This window comes from Hypanus sabinus, chromosome 4 (assembly GCF_030144855.1).
Source record: "Hypanus sabinus isolate sHypSab1 chromosome 4, sHypSab1.hap1, whole genome shotgun sequence".
Lineage (NCBI taxonomy): Eukaryota > Metazoa > Chordata > Chondrichthyes > Myliobatiformes > Dasyatidae > Hypanus > Hypanus sabinus.
In genome coordinates, this window is record NC_082709.1 from 39,458,092 (window position 1) to 39,483,706 (window position 25,615).

Consider the following 25,615-nt stretch of genomic DNA (forward strand, 5'->3'; position numbering starts at 1 on the left):
CAAAATAAAATTTACTCAACACTTGATTTGCCTGGTGTGAAATGGTGGTCAAGTAATCAGGCTGTGAATTTTAAAGAATGTCTATGCTCCAAACAAGAGGAGCCTGTCTCTTGCCACCTACACAAAGCAGAGGTGGAGTGTGGTATGAGCGTAGTCAGAACTCGCTGTGCAAAGAACCAAAGCCTGACATTTACTCTGGAAGATGTGCTTGTAATAATTTAACTTTTCTAAAACACAGGTGCTGCTGTTGGTCATGGCAACTTCATTACCAAGGACACTTGGTGAATTACAACTCTATCGTATTCTGCAGCGAGCCAATCTCTTGTCTTATTATGATGCTTTCATCCAGCAAGGTGGAGATGATGTGCAGCAGCTCTGTGAAGCAGGGGAAGAGGAATTCTTGGAAATCATGGCCTTGGTTGGCATGGCTAGCAAACCTCTACATGTCAGGAGGTTGCAAAAAGCTCTAAGAGACTGGGTGACAAATCCTTCCATCTTTAATCAACCACTGAACTCTCTTCCGGTCAGTAGCATCCCACTATACAAAATATCTGAGGGCTCAGCTGCCTACTCTGGGCCAAATGCCAACAGTCATGAAAGAAACAATAATCTTCGCGACCCTCCTGTGAAGTTTCCAAAATGCTTGGCTGCTTTGTGCGGACAGGGAGTGGGACCAAGTAAGCCTGGTTTAGCAGGGAGTTCACCACTGCAGATACCTAATGAGCCACGGTTCTGGCAAGGACAGTCCGCAACTGAGAGTGAACATAGTCTTTCCCCTGCAGACCCCTCATCTCCCTCCTCGCCGAGGGAAAATGGTGAAACTCTAGATGCTGCTGCCATTGTTGCCATTACAGAATCTGTTGAACGTTTGATGCAAGGCATTCAAAAAACAGACAAGAATGAAGTGAAAGAGTTTCTAAGAACCAATAAGAAGTTAGCAAAAATGATCAGTCACATCTTTGACATGAAAGATGGTGATCCTCATAGAGAAGAAGAAATACGAAAATATAGTGCAATATATGGACGTTTTGATTCCAAAAGGAAAGATGGAAAGCATCTTACACTTCATGAGGTACAAGATTTTCTTCTTTTGTTCTTTTATAATGTCTGTAACTTTTGAAGTAGGTGAAGCCCAAGCTTCTTTTGTTGTCAATGTTGCTTCGGTCATCAAAACTTGCTGAAGTGCTGTATTTGAAAATGGGCAGGATTTCAGCTCCCGCCTTAGTTTAGAAATGACAGATCTTCATGCATATGTTCATAGTGGGTGGGAGTGTTGTCTGTCTTGGGTACTCTGATCATTTACTGGAATGTGCAAAGCCTGTATTTGAGTTGTTAATGTCACATGCTTGCTTTCCAATAAAAGTTGGACTGAAGCATGAACAAAATGATCAGATCTCATTTTAAAACATTATGTGACTGGAAGACTCTTGCAGAACATGGGCATGGTCTACAAAGAGGCTTTTCATAAACAGTCAAGTACCTTGACCATAATGCGTTCAACATAACACAGTAGTCTTCAGACAAATTAAACCTAGACCAGATTGTAGGCAACTTGTTATTTTTAATTCACTCAGACTGTTTTACTGAATGCGCATGAGCACATCAGCAGGTACACCTTTTGCACTTTTTCTATTGCCTTTCAATGTGATCTTTTCCATATAACTTGCCGATGTTACAAGCTACTAACAGCTTGATGCACACAATGACATTTCTGAAACCTTGCTGCATTTTGAGAAGTCAAACTGGAATAGTAATTTGACAGTGAATAGTTGGGCTCTGGAGAATGTCATACTAGAATGACATTCTAGTGGAAGTACTAGAATGGAGGAACACAAAAGTACTAGACAAGTATTTAGTTCCCAGAAAGTGGCACTACAGGTAGACAGTGTTGAACAGGACATTTGGCACACTGGCCTTCACTAGTCATGACAAAGAGTATAGACGTTGGGATGTTATATTGCAGTTGTACAAGACATTGGTGTGGCTGCATTTGGAGTATATGTTCAGTTTTGATCACACTGCTATAGGAAAGATGCAATTATGCTAGTAGGACTACAGAGATTTATGAGGATGTTGCCTGGATTGGAGGAGCTGGGTTGTAAGTAGAGGTTGGGCAGGCTAGAACTTCATAAAGGTGTTGGTAGAGCTGTGTAAAGTCACAAGAGACAGAGGGTGAATGCATGCGGAGTGTTTCCAGAGCTCTTGAATCAAGAACTGAGGACATAGTTTTAAGGGTGAAGAGAAAGATTGATAGGAATCTGAGGGGCAACTTTCTCCACACATATGGACATTTTATTAGATGACATGGATAGGAAAGGATATTGGTCAAATATGGGAAACTGAATTTAGCTAAGATGGGCATCTTACTTGGCATGGACCAATTGGTCTGAAGGGTCTGTTTCCATGGTGTTTGACTCTGTAACCAATGGCATCAATGAGATTCACTGATTGAGAAAGAAAGGGAGGAACAACAGGAAAATTTAATCAGTGTAGGTCAGGTTGGATATTGGAAAGATTTGAATAAAAAAAAGTCAAAAATAAAAACCTTAAGTGAAGAAGTGAGCCTCCGTGGTTCATTTTTTGGGATAAAGACATTGAAGAAGAAATAGAATAGTATTTCAATACTGTAAAACAACTTGGGTGGGTTGGCCAGTACTGACAGTGGCCAGTGTGTCTGATTGATAATTAATGCAACAATTTCATGAAATTACCATGGGCAAGCTGTTGTTTTTGCAAGAGTATTAGATATTAATGCAAATTATTCAGCATTATGTAACTTTTGTCATTGCATTACCCCTCCCCACCACAAATTACTGAGGATTTATACATTAATAATGGTGAATTCCATTAAGATGTCTGTAATTATGATGACAAAATCTATACTATTAATTTAAAGTGGTGATGCAGTTTATTTGACTTTTCTATACTATTAACCCATAAAACAAAGAAAGTGTAACTTGTATCTGTGAAGTTGTACATTTTTCTTTCAACTGTATTGAAATTTTATAAATTTGTATAATCTTAATCTTCTCCTCATGTAATACTGTTTTAATTGAGGAACTCCATATTGTAGCAAAAGCTCCCCCCCCCCCCCCCCACACACACACATGTAAAGGCATAAACAACTAGTCTGTTGCCATTCACCTTTCTTTATTCCAGTTCATGAAGAGTATGCTGGACTAAAAGTAGTATAATGTAGGGTTTTGGAAAACAATCTGCAATAACTAGTTGTGCCATCTAATCTTGGCAAGAGATCTAAAGTTATATTATAGAAATAATGCATGTTCTCATAACTTCAGTTTTATTGTATTGCATTTTTGAATTCTACAGCTCAGATTAAACACTTTCAATTAAATTCAATTCAAGTTTAATTGTCATTCACTCATACATGAATACAGCCAAACAAAACAGCGTTACTCCATGGTCAGGGTGCAAAACGCAGTACCAACAGTCACCTACAGCACAAAGTGCACACAAGATAGCAAGCACAAATGGTATCACAGTCACCATTTCCAGCTTCAATGCCTCTCTCCTAGCAGCCGCAAACAGGAGACACCATGGCTTGAGGCTCAGTTCATGTTACAACCAAGGCCACACAGCTCTCCGCCATCCAGCTCTGCTCTTAGCCAATAAATCAGCGAATCAAACTTGCGGCATGACAGATTAAACCAAAAGGGACTTCTGATCACAAGAAAAGCAACTTGGATGGCCACTCACTATTAGACTGTAAGCCTCCATTAACTCGGGCGTGTGCTTTATTGATAGGCTTGCTGTTTCTTGGTGATTTTATCCCCTTCACTCCATTAAAAAACAATGTTGCTAAGCCCATTTTTGCTACAACCATCCAACAAATAGACCTCCCAAAGTCAATAGATGGTAATCAATGTAAGAACTTTGGTTTTCTTTCCCACCCACAACTTTTGTTGACTTGTGCGCAAGTTCTTGATAACAATCTATAACACTTCATGCTTCTTGGAAGCATCTTAAAGTGATGGTGTTTTTACAATTAAAGTAGCCCCTATGCCATAGACTCAGCTAAGATCAGCTGAATCATTATAGTTCAAGGACTTAATCTTTTTGCTATTTATGACTCAGCCATTCACATTTTAGCCAGCTCAGCCATTAAAGTAACTGTACAACTCATAATTTGATGTTTTCTGCAGCTAACTGTTAATGAAGCAGCCGCTCAGCTTTGTACAAAGGACATTGCTTTGCTCACTCGGAGAGATGAACTATTTTCGTTAGCCCGACAGGTCTCCCGGGAAGTAACCTACAAATATACTTACAAAACTTCCAGGTAAGATATTTTATTTTGAACTATTTTAACCTGATTATTTATTATTAATTATTAAAGCTGCTCTTGTTTATTTAACTGCAGGTCTAGATGTGCAGATCAAGAGGACTCATCTCCCAAGCGTATAAAGACTGAGGTAACATATGATTTGGTATTTATGTGCATCCTTCCTACTATTTCTGCTCGTGAGTGCAAAAGATATATAATGAGACATCATTTTGCAAAAAGTCAGGAAGTTTCATGTATGTATAATACTCTGGCTTTTGAGAAATAAAGTGAACATATGCTAAAGTACAGGAAAAGGAAAGGAGATTCTCTTTTAAAAGGTTGCCTCTATCCAAAATTAGGCCAAGTGTGGGTGGAATTTGTCCCGCATTTGAAAAAGTGATAGATTCAGCTCTTTTGGGGGGGAAAAGGTAATTCTTTTTACCAATGGAATGAATATATTTTCACAGTGAACATGCAAAATCTAAGCAGGGTGTGGTATGATTTAATAAAATCAGAAATCCTACAGAGTATAATAACTGGGACAAAGGTTACATATGCACTATACTAGTTTCATATGTAAATACTGCATGGTCACTTATTTAATTGAACAGAACACAAGAACACGTTATTTATTTTGCATGATAATTATCAAATTTGTATGCAAGTAATATATATGACCAAGTGTTATTTACTGGAAAAGAAAGTTGATCATATCACTATGATGACGTTCTCATGCATCAATTCATTGTCAACAGTTTTTAAAAAGTTCTCTATTTACAACTTGTATAATGAGAAATATTTAAATATTGGATGAAATTTTAAAAATTATTTCCAAACAATTATGTTACTTGTCTTGTATATCAGAAGTGCTTACATTTATTTCCTGAAAGAAGCTATGGGAGTAGAACTTCAGCCAGGAAGGGTAAAGATTTTTTTTAAAAAAAAAGGTTGAACATTTTGAGAAGTGGAATAATTTGCAGAGGGAATGCCAGGGAGTGGGGTGAGGTGTCTGAAAAATATTAGAAAGCTGGTCATAGGTGGGGAGTGGTTGTATCTGGAGAATAGCAGCCAGCATCATAGGGTAGACTGAGGATTAGAGCATGTGCACAATACTTTCCTGTCACTTTCTTTGTATAGGTAACTGAAAAATCATGGTGAAAATGGTTTAAAGTTGTCCCATTTCTAAGGTGTCTGTTAATTTATAAATAGAGCAAAGTTTACATATACAATTAAAATAATACCCAAATAATCTGATAATGCTAATCAATAAAATGCAAATTTGTTTCAAAAGTTCGAAGTAAATTTATTACCAAAGTACGTATATGTCAACATATACAACCCTAAGATTATTTTTTGTGGGCATTCACAGTAAATACAAGAAGCACAATAAAATCAAATCCAGACCTCACCCAGCAGGATGGACAAACAACCAGTGTGCAAAAGACAACAACCTGTGCAAATTCAAAAAGAAATTTTTTAAAAGTAATAAATAAATCAGCAATAAATATCGAGAGTGTGAGATGAAGTGTCCTTGAAAGTGAGTCCAGTGGCTGTGGGAACAGTTCAGTGATGGGGTGAGTGAAGTTGAATTAAGTTATCCTGTCTGGTTCAAGAGCCTGATTAGTGTGGGGTAATAACTGTTCCTGATCCTGGTGGTGTGGGATCCTGAGGCTCCAGTGCCTTCTTCCTGATTGCAGCAGCAAGATGGTAAGATGTTTGGGATAGTGGGGTTCCATGATGATGGATACTGCTTTCCTGTGACAGAACTCCATGTAGATGTACTCAATGGTGGTTTGACCAGTAGTCAAAATAACACTCAAAACAGCAGCTGCCTTCTAATTTCACTCTCTTGACATTCTCAGGATTCTCTATCCAATTTGAGGAATGATGAAAAGTTTCCTTCATAGCATACTTTCCGAGGTTTAACTAAATGGCCTGATTTATTTGAACCTGCCTATGTTCCTTATGTTGGTTCTAGTATTTCATAGCTTGTCTACTAGAAGAGTTGCTTTGCAGAGCCAGACAGGCATTGGGCAAGGGTCTTCTTAAGCTATGAATGTTAATGTCCTGCTAATAGTAAATCTTCACAGCCATTTTCTTTTTCTATTCGGTACACTGTAAAGATCCTTCACTCTATTTGTATATGTTAATACTGTTTAGATTGGGGATGCTTTGAATATACAGTGCAGGCTGAAAATTTTCTATTATGCATTATTAGTATGAAGATCCATACCAGGGTTATCATCACTGACATAAGTTGTGAAACTTGTTTTGTGCCAGCACTACAGTGCAGGTATAACAAATTAGAATAAGCTACAATAAAAATAAATGAAGCTAAAGACAAATATTGTTCATGGACTGTTCTGAAATCTGGAGGTTGTTAGTAAACCGTTGAGTGTGGGTCTTAAAGCTCTGGCAGCACCTCACTGGTGGTTGTCATGAGAAGAGGACTTAGCTCGGATGGTGGGGGTCCTTAATTTTGGATGCCAACTTTTTGAGGCAGCACCTTCGGAAGATGCCCGCAAAGGCGGGGAGACGTTCCCATGATGGAGGTGGTTCAGTCTTCAACCCTCAGAAGCATCTTCCATTTCTGTGCATTGGCGCCACCAGACGGTGATGCAACCACTCAGAATGGTCTCCGTGGGACATCTGTATTTTGTTAAGGAGTGATTGCAGAACACAAAGTCAGTTATCCTGATCAGACTCCTCCTGTTTGCAGTTCAAATACAAATTTGTCTAAGTGTTTTCATTTCATAAATGGACTTTCCTCTTCAAGTCATGTTTCTGATTTTCAATCCCTTCACTTTCATTTGTCAGCTACTAGGCTGTATCTTCAAGGAAATTAAAATAAGTCTCTTCAAATTTTGCTTAGATTTTTGCTGATACAGTGATAAATGGGCAGTGATGTGTTTAACTCATTTGAGGGGATGTCTAGTAAATTAAACCTCCATGAACTTTGAATAAAGGAATAAGTTTGCCTTTGATCTTAGCTGTTCTCTAATTTTCTATGCCAGTTGTATAGTTTTATTTGAATGGGAGTTATATTTATGTATACTCTGAGTACTAATTAGAAAACCAAGATCAGAGATCATCTGTGTAGAAATTCTCCTTGGGAGAATGGGTAATACTAAGATCTATAACAGTATTAAACGTACATAGATAGTAGGAGTATCTTTCCCTAAGATTAAATTTTTCGGGTCCTTTCATGATTTCGCCAGCCAGAATGTTCTCATTGTGCAAAGTAAATTGGTTTTCTGTGTCCAGAACTTTCCTAATAGGACTGATTGTGAAGTGTCCACATTATTTTCCAAGATTCAAAATTGTTCAATGTCATTTCCAGAACAGAAGTGTAAATGAGAATGTGATAATGGTTACTCAGGATCCGCTGCAGTACAAAGAACACGATAACAAAAAAGCACAATAAATATAAATAAGATAGCTTATATACATTGTTTATATGTCTATAAAGTGATGCTAAGCGTAGGAGTGCTTGTACGTGAGGTGACTGACAGGAAATGACAAAGTAGTGGTGGTTGGGGTGTGGAGGGATGGGTTAGTGGGTGGAGGTGTTGGATCAGGCTTACTGCTTGAGGAAAGCAACTGTATATATTTTTAGTGGTCCTGGCATATATGCTACTTAGCCTTGTCCCTGATGGTAGTGTGACAAAGATTGCATGAGCAGGGTGGGTGGGATCCTCCATGATGCTTTTGGCCCTTTTTCTGGCACCTTTCTGTATACATGTCCTTGATGCCTGAGATAAGTTCGGCAGTTTTGACTACCTGGTGTAGAGCCTTTCTGTCTGCTGCACTGCAGCTTCCTGTACCAAGCAGTGATGCAGCTTGTTGGGATGCTCCCTCCTGTGCATCTGTAGAATGATGTGAGTATAGATGTTCATGGTCCAGCTCTCGTCAGCCTCTTCAGAAAGTACGGGTGTTGGTGAACTTTCCTGATTTTGTAGAATGTATTCTGGGACCATGAAAGGTGTTTTGGAAATGTCATGGGAAAAAATTATCTGCATTTACGACAGAGAATTTATGAATGTGATTTCCAATTAGTGTAAGAGAAGAACATCTAGCTTGTGTGTATGGTGTTTCTTTGCTACAAATTCATAGCCAATATCTATCAATGCACAGCTTATTAAAATAACTACATTGATAATCTGAGGCAGTTCTGTTGAGCAGCCATGTAAATGCCTTCTGTAAATGTTTTAAGCTACTTTAGTGATCTTCATCATTGTTACTCTGTGCTTTCTAACATTGGATTCCTTGTGGTGGAGCAGTAGTTCCCCGACAGATAGGTTGGGGAATCTGAAGGCTGATCCTCTTCTTGGTTAGACCTGGCAAATGCATAGGGACTCTCCTTGTTTCACTAGTAAGGAATAACTCCAGATGAAGCATATAATTTATAATTTTTAGAACTAATTCTAAGTCAGTGGATTCTGGTTAATTGGCCATCAGTTAATCAGGGTAGCTGCTCATTTGGAACAACTCTTAAAGAGCAGTAACTAATCAAGAAAATATCTGAGGGCCCTTTCATTTATTTGAGGTACTATACCATTTACCTGGTATAGGAGACTGTTGCTGAACAGTTTCTAACTAGTGTCAGACCTTTGCACTTGCCGTTAGACACTACACTCTTTTTAAATAGTGTCAGTTGCATGTTCTTGTGGGTCAAAAAGTAGTGATTTTTTTTTGTCTCTGATAGTTGGCAAGAAATAAGCAGTAAGACTGTTCCCAGCTGTTTTGCTCACTGTATTTTCATGCATTCAAGCTTGGAGATGCCAGAAACAGCTTGAAGTGAATCACTACCTCAAGTTAGGAACTATGAAAAATTTGAAGGTATCGGCAATCGTCTTCAATGTTACAATGAAAGTGAAGATTTGCAAGATGCAATCATTGAAAATTGTATGAAAGCAGTCTATTGTCTAGGCGTCTGCACTAATTTTTGTTCCTTTACAGTCAATCAAAAGAACACAGCAGTTTACACTGAATCAATTCCTCCATGAAGAGCCATTACAAATTAATACAGTTTTATGGTACTGTAGTAGAACTAGTAGTGTTCTTTTGTATTTCATTTACACACGTAATTTGTTACTCAGTTAAATGGTAGTTTGTCTTTTTTAAACCTTTTTAACTCTTTCCATGAAACTTTGGCTGATTGGGGCAGCTGCTGATTTGGGCCTAACTGTACCCCTGATGTGTCCCAGTTAACTAGAATCAATAAGTCTAAGTATTTGTTATAACTGCTTCTTTAACTGTTCAAAATTAAAAGTTGAAAAAAACTTTTCTTAACATCTAAATAGCAGACACTTAGAGCTGCTATCTTTTCTGACAGCCACAAGTTTGGGGGTAGAACTTAGTTGGCTGTGTTTCTAAGGCTTGCCAATTGCTGCAAGAGTTCACTGTACAATCAGGGCTTGCCAGTCCAAGCCAGAATGCTGCTGCTGTAAACACACGTTGCATAGAACGGGCTGATGATGTGGTGGGTGTGGCTTGATGTAGCTCTAATCTTACAGATCTTCATCTTGAGAAAAGTATTGCAGAATTTTAGTTTGTCAAGTTGATTCTTTTAAAATTCTTCACATTTAACACATTTCTCAGTTGTGCTGTATGTTGTGTCTGCTGTTTCTCTTAAGTTGCTATGAACTTAGAAAATCAGCATATGGTGGAACTAGAACAAAACCAATCTTTTATTGAAGCCAGTAGTTCTTATTGAACTGCTGAATCTTCGTACAGTAATTTATCATTTTGTACAATTTAATTCAACGCTATTCTTAAAGGTACCCTACACCATAGAAGTACGGCAAATTGGCCCAGATTTGTGGTCAGTGGTGAGTGAACGGTGTTTTATCAAATGTTATGCACGCAGCTACCCACAGATTTTCTGTGGGCTTTTCATCTGCACCTTCATTACTCGAGATCCTTCATAACTAGCAGACAGTCTACGCCGGAAAGTTTATATGAGAATAATGAAGTATTAAAAAAGTACAGAATATGTAAGAACGAGAGGAAACAAAGTGGAATGGCAAGAGATGAAATGGAAAGAAGGGAAAAATTAATTTTAAATCACTCACAATAATTGAACTTTGATTGGATGAGACTTCACATTTGTAAAGTTGAGTTTGAGAGAGATTTGGCAGCAGTTGAGAGCTATCCTGCTCTTAAAATAGTAAACATATTCCTAATTTAATCAACATATCGGTCTTGTGGGTAAATAATGCAACTTGGGTCAGATATGTTCAATTTGACCCCCCCCCCCCCCACCTGCACTTATCAGTGACTCTGGACTTTTGTAGTCACGTGGTTCCCGAGAGCTGTACTTTCTCAGTTCATTGTCCGTCATGTGAGCAGAGTAGCTCTTTCCTGGGGCCCTGCCCCAGCACAACCCTGATAGCTTTTGCTAACAATTCCACTGTTCACAAACGCTGCTGACATTTCAAAACAGATGGAATTAATTGATAACTGAAAATTATTTTTAAACTTATCCTGCAAGTTACTATTAATTAAGATATAAATATATCCTGAAATAACTAAGCATATTCTTAATGAAAGACACAGACCCCATTGAAATGAATGAGGCTATGCCAGATGCATTTGCCTTGGCTGGATAAAGCTCGGAGGCCAGTGATGAAATGTGTTTGGCTCCTCCATGAGTTAAAGGTCTAGTGCACTCACACCTAATCTCCAGCATGTTTTAAACTTCACTCCACATGTATGGAAATTGTGAATGTGTTGCTATGTGTGGAATCACTAGCTGTCTATTAGCATGTTCTGGCACTGTGTCCTTTGTGTATTTTAATGCCAACTTGAGTTTAATAACGTGTAGAGAAAAATGACAATTCCAAAGCTCATTCATTGAGCATGTAGAGAGGCTATAAGTTACTACCTGACTTTCTCTGTACTTAAAACTGGTACTGTCTTGTCTTTATTCCTTTTGCCAAATGTGACATATTGGCTATAGTTAGTGATAGGAAATAGTTGATAGTTTTATAATGAAATATTTAACAGGTGACTGCATTTTTGCAGGATGCTTCCATTCACATTCAGGAATCGCTACAGATTTTACAACAGAGACAAGAGGGATTAAAAGAGCAAATGTCCCTTGCCAAGATTAAAGGTGATGATGCCATGGTTCATCATATTCAGGTACAAAATTAGAAAATTATGTACAACTTTGAAGGTTCCAAGCTGGCTTCCATATGAAACACGACTGACTAAAAACTTTCTTTTCTATTCCTAAATGTCACAAATGCTGTCATCCGAAGCATGAAAGTGATTACAAAGCCTTTGGTTCGATTTGCTAGTTAAGCCCCCAAACGGTTTGAAGTTACTGCACTGCCTGAGCTGGCAGTGAGCAAACTTGACCTTAATCATATAAACCGCAAGTTTTGGTTTCAGTTCTTTTTAAATTAGACATTTAAGACCATTGTTTACCTCATCATAATGACAAGGCTTTTCTACAAACACGATGCATCCCATTGTGGGACTGAGTAATACGCAAGTAGAACCGATCCTATTGCACGAGTGATGACTCCTGCACGAGGTGTTTTGCTTTTGCTGTTGCTGTGAGATGTGCACAGTAATGTTAGGAATGTGGGGGGATGGGGAAGCCACCATTAACCTGCTTTGCCCAGATGACCCATGAGGTGAGCAAGGTTTTGTGTTGCCTGGCATAATAACGTATATTTCTGAAGTTTAAATGTTAAGTGTCATTATTATTTATTTATTTGTTGCATCATGGTGGAAGATAAGATCATAAAACATAGGGGCAGAATGAGGTCATTCAGCCCATTGAGTCTGCTGTGCCATTCCATCATGGCTGATTTATTATCCCTGTCAATCCCATTCTCTGGTCTTTTCCCTATTACTAATCAAGAACCTATCAACCAATATTCCCTCTGATTTGTAATGACCAGTATCTTGTGCTATGCAGTTTTCTACCCAGTGACAACAATATATGCACACTGAATAACTTGTTCAGTAAAAATAGTATAAATAAGCCAGTCTGAAAATCTGCAGACAAATCATTGCAAAACCCATATTGTCAACACTGCTTGTATCAGAAACCAGAAAAGGAAATGTGACTGTGTATGATTGTGAAATATAGTTAACATGCTAACAAGGTAGAGGGTGACAACCTTTTGTGCACAGTTTAAATTCCTTTGTGTGCTAGTAGCAAAAGATGTGTGTGTGTGTGTGTGTGTGTGTGTGTGTGTGTGTGTGTGTGTGTGTGTGTGTGTGTGTGTGTTGATCATTTCTATCAACCTCTGTTTTTTATACACAATGACTGGGCCTCCACAGTAGTCTGTGGCAAAGAATTCCACAAATTCATCACCTTCTGGCTAAATAAATTCCACCTCATATCTGCTCTAAAGAGACATCCTATTCTGAGGCTGTGCCTTCTGGTTCTAGATTCTCTGATTAGCAGAAACATCCTCTCCACATGCACGCTATCTGGTTCTTTCAATATTTGATTGGGTTTCAATGACACTTTCCCTCATTCTTCTAAACTCCCATGAGTGCAGGCCCAGAGCCATCAAACATTAACCCTTTCATTTCCTTGCATAACCCTTCTCTGGACGCTCTCCAAAGGCAGCACATCCTTTTTTAGATATAGGGCTCAAAAATTTTCAAGGTACTCTAAATATGATCTGACCATTCCCATAAAAAGCCTCAACATTACATCGTTGCTTTTATATTCTAGCCTTCGAGCTAGCATTGCAGTTGGCTTGTATTACCAACTCAGCCTGCAAGTTAACATTCAGGGAATCCTATACTAGAACTCTCAAGCAACTCACACAAAATGCTCGTGGAACACAGCAGGCCAGACAGCACCTATAGGAAGAAACACTGTCGACATTTCAGGCCAAGACCCTTCGTCAGGACTAACTGAAAGAAAAGATAGTAAGAGATTTGAAAGTCGGAGGGGGAAATCCAAAATGATAGGAGAAGACAGGAGGGGGTGGGGCGAAGCTAAGAGCTGGAAAGGTGATTGGCAAAATCACCTACGCTCTGTCCGCCAGAGAAAGCAGGATCTCCCAGTGGCCACACATTTTAATTCCACGTCCCATTCCCATTCTGATATGTCTGTCCATGGCCTCCTTTACTGTCAAGATGAAGCCACACTCAGGTTGAAGGAACAACACCTTATATTCTGTCTGGGTAGCCTCCAACCTGATGGCATGAACATTGATTTTTCTAACTTCCATTAATGCCCCTCCTCCCCTTCTTACCCCAACCCTGATTTATTTATCCCCCCCTTTTTCTGTCTCTCTCTCTGCCCATCACTCTTTGCCTGTTCTCCATCTCCCTCTGGTGCTCCCCTCCCCCTTTGTTTCTCCCTAGGCCTCCCTTTCATGATCCTTTCCCCTCTCCAGCTCTGTATCACTTTTGCCAATCACCTTTCCGGCTCTTAGCTTCATCCCACCCCCTCCGGTCTTCTCCTATCATTTCGGATTTCCCCCTCCCCCTCTCCGTCCTACTTTCAAATCTCTTACTATCTTTTCTTTCATTTAGTCCTGACGGAGGGTCTCGGCCCGAAATGTTGACTGTACTTCTTCCTATAGATGCTGCCTGGCCTGCTGCGTTCCACCAGCATTTTGTGTGTGTTGCTTGAATTTCCAGCATCTGCAGATTTCCTCGTGTTTGCAAGAACTCCCAAGTCCCTGTCTGTCCCTCTATTCTGAATTATTTTTGATCTATAATGTTGTAATCAACTTTGTTAAACAAAAGAGTAAATAGCTAAAACAATTAAAGAAACACTGAAGATATTCAACAGATCAGGCTGTATCTCTAGGAACAGAAAGAGTTAGTTTCAGGTTGGTGTCTATCAGAGCTATCTACTGAGCCACTTCAGCATTTTCTGTTTTTGTTTTGGCTTTCCAGCATTTGAAGCATTTTGTTGATTTTCTTTCCCCCAAGGAAGTGAATTGCATCCAGTCACATTAATTTCATTCATAGTTTTTGCAATCAAGCCATATACGTGGCACCAACCCACATAAGTTTATTAAGAATTGTATTTGACTTGTGACATTTTCAGTACATGCTGCTTTCCAGGACATAACCTTCTGCTGTTCAATTTATGTCACTATTTGCTAAGTGACTTGAATTTAAAATGCCAAATCTTGTCCTCATTCCAGCCATGAAGGCTTTTTAATTTACTGCTGAGATAAGAAATCTGAATTTAGGGTAAGTGAGGTAAATTGATGCATTCCCCCAACACTTGCTTTGATAAAGTTATCTGTGGTATATTGAAATTTGCTCATAGTATTCATTCCCAACCATGTCAAAAGTGTACAAGCCAAATTAGAGAAGTTTGTCACTCTGTGGAGTGATGTCAAACAAACCTCTTGTGATAAGTATCATAAGCAGTTAGTTAAGAAGCTGCAAGGGGAAAAACACCTTGATGAGAGTTATATACATGCCTCAGATATTAGCCAGGATGTGAGATATAAACATCAATGGTAATAGAAAAGGCATGTAATAATGACAATGTTACTATAGTCATTGGGGATTTCAAATGCAGGTAGACTGGGAAAATCAGGTTGGTGCTGGATCCCAAGAGAGAGAATTTATTGAATGATTACAAGATGGCTTGATAAAGCTGCTTGTGGTTGCACCCACTAGTGGAAAGGCATTTCTGGAATGTGTGTTGTGTAATGACCCATATTTGATTAGGGAGCTTAAGGTAAAGGAATCTTTGGGAGGCAGTGGCATAAGATGATAGAATTCACCCTGAAGTTTGAGGGAGAGAAGATAAAGTAAGATGTATCAGTAATACAGTGGCGTAAAGGAAACTACAGAGGTATGAGGGCGGAGCTGGCCAAAATTGATCAGAGGGGGACACTAGCAGGGATGACATCAGAAAAGCAATAGCTGGAGTTTCTGGAGGCAATGAAGATGAAGATATATACGAAAGGGAGGATAAAGCAACCATGGGTGACGAGGGAGATCAAAGACAGCATAAAGGCAAAAGAGAGGGCATATAATATAATAAATCTTAGTGGGAGGTTAGAAAATTTGGAAGCTTTTAAAAACCAACAGAAGGCAACTAAAAAAGCATAAGGAGAAAAAAGATGAAACATGAAGGCAAAGTTATCAGAGGATGCTAAATATTTTCCCAGGTATATAAAAGCTAAAACAGAGTTGAGAGTGGATATTGTGCCACTGGAAAATGACACTGGAGAGGTAATAATGGGGGACCAAGAAATGGCAGACAAAGTCAATAAGTATTTTGAGTCACCCTTCACTGCGGAAAATACTAGCAGTATGCCAGAAATCCAAGTGTGTTGCAGCAGGAGAGAGTATGGTTGTTATTACCTAGGAGAAGATTGCTTGGGAAGCTGAAAGATCTGAAGGCAGATGTCACTTAGACAACATGGGTTATGTCCTAGGGTTTTGATAGGGGGAGATAGTGGGGGCATTTGTAATGATCTTTCAAACATCACTAGATTCTGATATGGTTCCGGAGGACTGGAAGATTGCAAATGTCACCCCACTAAGAAGGGAGGGAGGCAGAAGAGAGGAAATCGCAGGCCAGTTTGCCTGACTTCTGTGGTTGGGAAATCATTGGAGTCCATTGTTAAGGATGAAATTTTGGGGTACTTGGAGGTGAATGATAAAGTAAACCAAAGTCAGCATGGTTTCCTAAGGGAAGTTATTGCCTGACAAATCTGTTGGAATTCTTTGAGGAAATATTACAAGAAATGGGCCAATTGTGGTTGACTGCCAGTGACAAGTGGTGTTCCGCAGGGGTCAGTATTGGGTCAAGTTGTGTGTGAATTATTTGGATGATTGAGTTGATGGCTTTGTGGCCAAGTTTGCAGAAGATGCAAAGGTAAGTGGAGGGGCAGGTAGTGTTGAGGAAGCAAGGAGTCCACAGAAGGATTTAGACAGATTGGGAGAATAGGTAGAGAAGTGGCAGGTGGCATATAGTGTAGGGAAGTGTATGGTCATGCACTTTGGTAGAAGGAGTAAAGGCATGGACTTTTTAAAACAGGGAGCAAATTCAGAAATTAGAGGTGCAAAGGCACTTGAGAGTCTTCGTGCAGGATTCCCTAAAGGCTAACTTGCAGGCTGTGTTAGAAAAACTTAAAACGACGGACAGCTGTTGGCTCTCGCGCAGGAGAACTTAAAAGTAAAAAAAAACATATACTGGAGTGTACGGAGCAACTGACAGGGAATTCATGGACAGATTGTCCTGGCTGTTGACGAACATTGAAAAACTGACTAACCCTGTTGCATTAAAAAAGCACCTTGTTAAATGTATGAATGTTTTAATATCTGAATCAGTGTTATCTTTTATTTCCATATAATGTTACATTAGGCTGTTACACATCTATTGTCAGAGAAGTACTTGCATAAATAGGTAAACCACCTTCATACGAGCAAGGACAGAAAACAGGGCAAAGTGAGTATACTTATTTATTCAGTAAGTTATGGGTCAAAGTATTTGGTGAGTACATTTCTAACTCTACTGGCTTCAGTCTTGTTGCCATCTGTTCTGAAGTTGTTAGGTTGCGTTCAAGAAAACAATGAAATAGCGCGCTGCCATCTGACAGCGTTTTCAGATTTCTCCGGTTACCCCGTCCACACTGATCTGCCTGAGCAGCATTTTCAAAAATAACCCACCCTGGAAAGCATTTCTGAAAAGCTCCAGTTTCGGGGGACAAAAAGGCCATTTTAGAGTGGATGGAGGGTAAAAACGAAGAGAAAAAGCTTTGGTTATGGATTTATCCAGTGTAGCAAGGATGTAGCCTACAATTTAGAACAGAGATGAGAAGGAATTTCTTTAGCCAAAGGGTAATAAATCCGTGGTGGAATCCATTATCATGGATGGCTGTGGAGCTCAAGTCATTGAGTATATTTAAAGCACAGATTGATTCTTGGTTAGTTAGGGCATCAAAGGTTATGGAGAGAAGGCAAGAGAATCAGGTTGAGAGGCATAACAAATCAGCTATGATGGAATGGCAGAGCAGACTTGGTAGGCCGAGTTTTGACAGGCAAAATTTTCCCACATTTATGTATTCACTATTAAATGAGGAATTCTTATATAATCCTTAGTGCATTGGTGAAATTTCAAAATCCCATGTAATTGGTTTTAAAAAAAACTTTCAGTTGCTATAAATAAACTACCCTGCGGATGACTTTTTGTCATTATTCCAATGGATCACCTTTGCACTCTTGGCTACATTAACTGGGATGTTGGCCTATTACTAAATCCCAAAAGACCCTGTCGATGTTTCTTCCTCCATGTTTGGGAGATGAACAAGCTGTGCCCTTTAGGAGGCTTTTAATTTCTTCTGCATTCTGTAGCTTTACGATAGCTTTGTTCAATAGATGTAGAGTCATAGAAAAGTAAAGCACAAAAGCAGGCCCATCAAACTATCTAGTCTGTGCCAAACCATTTAAACTGCCTAGTCCCATCAATCTGTACCAGGAACATAGCCCTCCAAATCCATATCATTCATGTACGTTTCCAAACAAATCTTAAACATTGAAATTGAGCTCGCATGCTCCATTTTGCATTGGCAGCTCATTCCACACTCTCCTGCCATTTAGATTGAAGGAGATTGCCCTCCTATCCCCTAAACATTTCACCTTTCATCCTTAACCCATGACTTCTGTTTGTAGTCCCACCCAAACTCTGTGGAAGAAGCCTGTTTGCATTTACCCTAACTATACCCCTCATAAACTTGTATACCACTATCAAATCTCCTCTCTGTCTTCTACCTTCCAAGGAATATAGTCCTGACCTGTTCAATCTTTCCTTGTAAATCAGGACCTCCAGATCTGGCAATGTCCTTGAATTTTTTCTCTGCTCTCTTTCAACCTTACATCTTTCCTGTAGGTAGGTGACCAAAATGACACCCAATACTTCAAATTAGGCCTCGCCAATATCTTGTATAATTTCAACATAACATCCCATCTCCTGTAATCAATATTTTGACTTATGAAGGCCATTGTGCCAAAAGCTTTCTGTATGACCCACTCTACTTGTGATGCCACTTTCAGTGAATTCTGGAGCTATATTTCCAGATCCCTTTGTCTCACTGCACTCCTCTGTGCCCTACCATTCATTGTGTAAGACCTACCCTAGATGGTCGTCCCGATGTGCAACACCCCACACTTGCATTAATATCCATCTGCCATTTTTTAGCCCATTTTTCCAGTGGGCCCAAATCCTGCTGTAAGCCATGATAGTCTTCCTATAATATCCTGTTTATTTTGAGAGACTTTCTTAAGCAGCGGAACAGCATTGGCTATTTTCCAGTCCTCTGGTATCTCATCAGTTGCAAAGGATGATTTAAATATCTATGCACAGGTCCTGGCTTTTTCTACACTAGCCTCTCGCAGGGTCCAAGGGAACACCTTGTCAGGCCATGGGGATTTATCCACCCTAATTTGCCTCAAAATGACAACTGTAATTTGTATAGAGTCCATGAAGTTGATGCCATTTTCCCTCACTTCAATAGACTGTGTCCATCTCTTGGAAAGAATATAGATGCCTTCTGATGTCCTCAAAATTAGCCTCTCTCCAATTTAGAATCTCAACTGGTAGACCGGACCAATTGGTTTGCATATTTATCTTGAAACTAATGGCATTGTAATTACCAGATACAAGGTGTCCCATACACAAATGTATGCCATCTGCCCTATCTCATTCTCTAATAGCAGATCAGGTGTCACACACTATCTTGTTGGGACTTCTATATACTGATTTGCTTGACTCTGATGACTTATGATGGGAGGACAGCTCACAAGGAAATCTTCATTCAAGATAAAAAAAGAAAAAGAAATAAAATTACAACCATAAACTGGTTCTATTAAATGCTTACTACTTTCTATACATTTCTGTTTTGAGACCATCAAGAATTTTATCACATTGTTACAACTTTCATCACATTATTAATTCTGAAGTAATATTTGATTTACAATGTATTTTGATTTTCTCATTTTCTTTCACCACATGCCCACTTTTATCATTGTTACTCAATTGTTGGAAAGCTATTATCCCTGATGGATGTAGTCTCTATTTTCTATATTAGTCAGTGCAGATCAAGTTGAACTGTTTGCCCTGTGAGAAGATTAAATTGAGTAATACCTCCTTCTCATTTTTCTTTCACAAGCATATGACTGAGGTTATTCTGTGTATTAGTGCAAGTGTGTGATTTGGGTTGGTCACCTGCCAAATGGGTAATTTCAAAGAAAGCTAGGGTCTGGATTTCGTGCATTGCAAATAACTTGGCTGGGAAGGTGGAAATATTGCTCTGTCTAGTGTCAGACATTTCTAGCTGATGTGGAAAATGAAGTTTAGCGTCTGGAGATACTTCTGCACCAAGCTGCTGTGATGTTCACAGTTGTACCATATACTTCTGGTCCCATGGCTACCCTTAGTCCAATTCCTCTGATAGTAACTAATTGTGCTACATTTAAAAAGAGCACACAAATCTTCTTGGCTGATATATAAAATGTCGCACTCTGCTGATGATACACATGAGTCATACTTGTCGGCTGCTGATGGCACAATGATATGTCTAGTGTGTGATGCATTACAATCTGTTGTTTTTGTCATAAAAATGCTGCAACTAGAGAATAAAAATTTACATTAATCAACAGTGGACTCGGGTTTTTACCAGTGGCTTAAACTGCCTTTGATTGCATGCTTGAATCTAATTGTTTTATCCTCCAGCATCTCAAGCACTCCTTACAGCATGGGTTCCCAAACTTTTTAATGCCATGGATCGCTACCATTAACCAAGGAGTCTGTGGACCCCAGTTTGGGAATTCCTGCCTTAGATCATAAGACATAAGTGTAGAATTAGGCTTCTTGGCCCATTGACTCTGTTTCACCAGTCTGTCATGGCTGAATTATTATCTCTCTCAACCCCATTTGCCTGCCTTCTCCCCATAACCGTTGACACTCGTACTAATCAAGAACCTATCAATCTGCACCTTAAATATACCCAATGATTTGGCCTCTACAGCTGTCTGTAGCAATGAATTCTACAGATTTAATGCTCTCTGACTAAAGAAATTCCTTATCTTTATTCAAAAGTGACATCTTTCTATTGAGTCTGTGCCCTCTGGTCCTAGACTCCCCCATTATAGGAAATATCCTTTCCACATCTACTCCATCTAGGCCTTCCAATATTCAATAAGTTTCGATGAGATTAAAATAGTGATACCACAAATATTGGTATCTTTTTATTTTTATTATCCTCCACAATGAAACTAACACTTCAATTTGAGCTTAAGCTATTCCACCCATCAGAATCTTGTGAAGAATTCTGGTTTTCCCAATCCGGTACAGTGTAATTGAAATGGGAAGAGACCACCAGGCAGACAAAAGAAAAGATTTAAGGAATTGCTCAAAGCTTCCTTGAAGAAATGCAACATCTTCCCTGACTCATGGAAATCTCTGGCCCATGACCATACAAAGTGGAGGAAGAATATTCGGAATGTTATTGTGAAGCTCAATGGCACAGGGTCTGAAAACCGTGTTATGGGTGCTGCACTGCACATGCTAACCACCCACTTGTCCTCTTAACCACCAGCAACCCCGGGTGACACAGTGAAGCAGCTAACAGAACTGCTGCCTCACGGTGTCAGATACCTGGGTTGACTCCTAACCTGAGGTTTATGCCTGCAGCTTCTCCCTATTCTCTGGATTCCTCCTGACTCCCAAAGATGTGCCCGTTGTCTAGGTTCACTGGTCACTGTCGGTTCCTCATAGTGTGCAGGTGAGTGATAGATGGGAATGTGGAGAGCATGAAAGAATGGATTTACTGTACAATTAGTGTTATTGGCTTGGTGGGCCAAAGGGCCTTTTTCTATAACCTATCTGTCTACAGCCACCTGCTCCATCCACAGTATAGTCTGCAGTTCCCATGTTAGCCTTTTCAGCCACCTAAGAATTGGCAGAACCAGAACAGAAGCAAGACATTCTCAATCCCATGAGACTGTTTAAGTAGAGACTGACTCTGTGATTACATGGCCTTAATAGAGTGCAATGCATAGGATTAGAGACTGGCAGCATTGAAGAGTAGGTATTTGAGTATCTACGTCATTGTTTGGATGATTTGGGACACACTATAATTGTTAGCAGCTGAAGAAAGGGGGAATTAGGGATTGGGTGTGGATTGGAGGAAGGGTGGTCTGGGAGAGTAGGGGAATTGAGAAGGGTAGCATAAAAGGAAGGGGCTCGGAGAGATGAGTGAGGGGAGAAATTGAAGAAGGCAGATAGAGCAAAGGCACAACTTGTAGAGGTACCGAGGGGCGGGTGGTGTGTGCTAGTTGGGGCGGTTAAAGTGCATTGTCGTGAGCTTAATGAGTGACACCTTGGGAGGGTTGGAGAGAGCGAGATTCTGAGGTGGGGTGATGAAAGGACAGGGGTAATAGAGGGGAACTCCTGTGATGGCAGGGGAGGAGGGTTTTTGGTGGGAAATTCCTAAGGTAATGCAGGAGCGCGGACCATGCAGGGAAATTCCTGAACTAATGGGGATTGAGGGGAAGTCCTAAGGAAGAGAGGGAGGGGAGGCAGGTGGAGGGGAAATCCTGGAGGGGTGGATGTGGAGGAGGTCTAGGGAGTGGAGGTGGGGTGATGCAGAGTTGCAGAAGTTGGAGGATGTGAGAGGGGAGGTGTGGGAATGGCTGGGCATTAGGGAGGCGAAGTAACAGGAGTGAGCTGATAGCTGTGGGGGAGAGGGTGCTGGTTGGCTGGGTTGCGTGCTGAGTTTTGGCATGGTTCGATTGCTTTTGAGGGGAACGATCAGACTGTGAGGTGGATTCTACCCCCCCCCCCCACAGGTAATTGACGCACAGACTTTCCTCTAGTGTTTTTATTTGAAGATTGGTTGAAAATGAGGCCAGTCCATACTCCAAAAAAAAGACAGCTAAGTAGATTTTTGTCAGTATTTTCCTATCAGTCAGAAAAGCAAGTGTTACACATCAGTGAATATTGCAACTGGTCGAGACTCTGCTTACTCATCAGTAGTGTAGACGGAGTCGAAATCAGAAGATCAGTTGGTTTAAAAAGTCAATAGTGTGTGCTTTAGCTACATACTATAGTACAACGTACTCCTGTGTTACAGTAGCAACAATTACCATTACAAAATTCACATGTCGCTACCAAACAATGGACTAATTTCACTCTTACATAGGATTTACATGAGGAAACAAAAATAATAAACAAGGCCTGAAACTAGCAACATACTTGGTTAATTTTTGTCAAAGGTTCATGTGACGTGAAAATTGTGATGTGGATGGTTTTCTAGAAACACACCCCCTCATATGGCATGCAGGAAGGAGGAAGGTGTCTTGTTGAATGGTCTGCACCAAGCAGTACAACTGTTATTAATTGTGAACTTTTTCTATCAGGATGAGTTATGTAATTGTAATCTGAAGTATATTGGTGAAGTAGTGGGAAAACCCTGATTACGGTAATTGGGTTTATTTGTCACCAAAGCCAATTTGAGCAGTCTGTTCTACGTTAGAATCATGCTGGTTTGATTGCAGAATTAGTTTATTGCTGCACATCAGATGCCCGTACTAGATGCCCACAGGAATATCTGACCTGTAAGTAAATATTTTAAAATGAATGCAGCCAAGAGGAATAGGTACAAAGAGACTGAAGGATGATGTACATCGTCCTTCATCATTATTGTGGTTTACTTAAATATTCTTGAATGCTTTATTTTAACCCTTTTTTGGACCACACTTTCCAATTAAAACATGAATAAAAAGTTTAAAAGGGACTTTGAGTGAAATATAGCAATTGATTGAACTGTCCCTCAGTGGAGCAGATTTTAAAACAGTCATATTATTACTATTTTTCAAGAAGTGTTACTTGCTGTTGTTAAGCAAGTCCTCCTACGAAAAGCAATGTATCAAAATGTATTGTGCATGCCATAGGAAATAGCTATATTCTATCTAAATACATGAAACTATATTTGGTTATTTTTTGATTCATATTTTGCAATATGCATTTTACTTTGTGTATATTTATTTGGTTGAACCTAATTGATTATTATCTATAATTTTAAACTCTTTAATCAATGGAAAGCCAATGAGACTGTGGCTTGTCGTGCCCACTAAAATGAATTACCGTAGGTCCGTTGCGTTTATATCATTGTTTGTGGAAGTGTGGCTGCTTCTACCTTTCCTGTTTTGATTGCGGTCAATTTACCTGGAGATTTTTTTAGTCAACTGCTAATATAATTGCAGAAAAAGCACCTGAGCTTGGAATGCAGGCCATGTGCAAACACACATGGAAGGACTGTGCTTCTCTGTAGGAAGTTTCTCTATTTTTCCATTCCACTTTAATGTAAATCTATTGACCAGTTTCCCTCTTTGGCTTTTCCACTGAGTAGGAACTGGTAAATTACGTGGATCTTTGGTTCCTTCTTGCTGATGAGCACCTTCCTGACGCAGTGGATGACCTTCTGCATCCTTGACTCCTTAAAAGGTCCACATCAAATTGGAGGAATCAATGACTCAGCAAGTCCTACTTCTACTTAAAATGAATGCCATGTGGTTGATGAGATCAAGGCTCTTCCTGATTTATCAGGGAATTTTGGCCTGCCATATGCTTGGCTCTTTCTGATTCAACACTACACTTGGTGCATTGGAACAGGCATGGAGTAACTGTTTAGCTTGCACTGTGAGCAGAGCCAGGTGCCACACCCTATCCATAGGTTTCCAGAGCAAAGAAGTTGGGTTAATGTTGAAGCTGCTGCTTCTTAACCCCTAGTCATTGAAGTAGTCGTGGCTTGGTGGGAGGTATGTAAGGAAACATTGTTTGTTGGCTCATCACAAACAGACCTTGAATGCCTGTGTTTGTGTGTGGGGCAGCGAGACAGGCAATGTTAATATAGTTTCTTCAAAGGTGATCCAGGCATGGAGCTGTGAACAGTATTGAAACAAAGTGCAAAAATGATGTGATTGTAAATATTAATTTTAGTACAAGGTAATCATTCAATAACATTCAAATTAAACCATGGATGAAAAATGTATGTTTAATGTTTCAATTAGTATGGAGAGGGAAGCGCCTACCCTATGATATTATTTTTTACCTATCAGATGTCACTAATTAAACTGTATCTTTGTACTTTTCAGGTCCAGCTTGAAGCCATAACGGCTAAATACATAATGCTTGTACGTGAGCAAACAGGCCAAGACATGTTTCAGACAGATGAGAGACGTCTCTCTGCCACAGCTTGCAGGCAATATTCTGAAGAGCAGAATTCCAGAAGCCCCTCAGCAGAGAATGTGGATGGACCAGGTACAAAATCCATGTATGCCAATCATGTATAATAAATCATCTTGTCAAAATGAAATGGCACCTCAAACATCAGAGCACACGATTGTACTGAATTTCAAATTAATGCTCTAGACCAAAATCAATTGTATTTTTCTTCAGAATCACTAGTAGTAATAAATATTTAAAATCTTTAAAGCTTTGCCACAATCTCTAAACTATACCTCATTCTGTAGAGTATTGAGCCTCAAAATAGATTTGACATTTGGCCAACACCAATCTCCATCTTCTGGTGTAATTATGACTAGATCTCTAACTGACTCGGCCTTGTAGAGAGAGGTTTATGATGGATGGGTTCATTGTATCAACTTGTTTTTCCCTTTATTTGGAAATATAAGGAATATGTCTATGATGGTAGCAGCATCTACCTAACAAGAGTCCTCAGGTTCCTCAAATGTCCTTTTTATTGGCCTTAATATAAAACAAATGTAAGATATGCATTGATCAAAATAATTTCTTGGTGCAATATAGCCAGATCTTGCAGGAAGCCATGTTATTAAGACCAATATTGATTTTTAAATTTCACTCCTAGGGCAAGGATATTGCTTGCAAGGCCAGCATTTAATACCCAAATTTAACTTCTATAAAGGAGGTGGGCTACCATCTTCTTTAACTAACTACTCCTGGAATACTGTTGTGCGGGGATTCAGGATCTTGAGCCAGTAGCTAGTTGGGATGGCATGTGACTTGTAGGGGAACTTGCTATTAGTGATGTTCTCAAGTGCCTGCAATTCATGTCCTTCAAAGAGGTAGAGATCATGATTCTGATGAACTGCTGCAGTGCATTTTGCAAGTGGCACAAACTGCAGCAACAGTGCAGCAATGGTGGAGAAGTGAGCTTCTAGGGAGCAGTGTAGAGGGCGCAGATCAAGAGCATTGTGTATTCTGGAAAGTGCTGAGCTGTCTATCTGTGTTGGAATGTTACTTGCAAGGACAAATGATATGCATTTACATAGTTCTGCCTTATAGACGGCGGCAACTCCAACATGTAAGCAGCTCAACGCCTTTCAGGAAGA

The 25,615-nt window shown here is 39.7% G+C and overlaps 1 protein-coding gene across 4 annotated transcripts in view; it reads left to right on the forward strand.

The window, feature by feature from the left end:
* The window catches only part of LOC132392677 (NGFI-A-binding protein 1-like), a 37,742-nt gene that overhangs the window by 6,458 nt on the left and 5,669 nt on the right, over nt 1-25,615 (forward strand). For 3 of the 4 annotated variants that reach the window (XM_059966885.1, XM_059966884.1, XM_059966886.1), the window contains exons 2-6: nt 239-1,072; nt 4,164-4,297; nt 4,379-4,430; nt 11,309-11,428; nt 24,398-24,563. In XM_059966885.1, the coding sequence (XP_059822868.1) occupies nt 254-1,072; nt 4,164-4,297; nt 4,379-4,430; nt 11,309-11,428; nt 24,398-24,563 (1,291 nt within the window). In that variant the 5' untranslated portion in view covers nt 239-253. Of the gene's footprint in view, nt 1-238; nt 1,073-4,163; nt 4,298-4,378; nt 4,431-11,308; nt 11,429-24,397; nt 24,577-25,615 lie in introns of all 4 variants that reach the window. The other variant, XM_059966887.1, reaches the window with a different exon arrangement.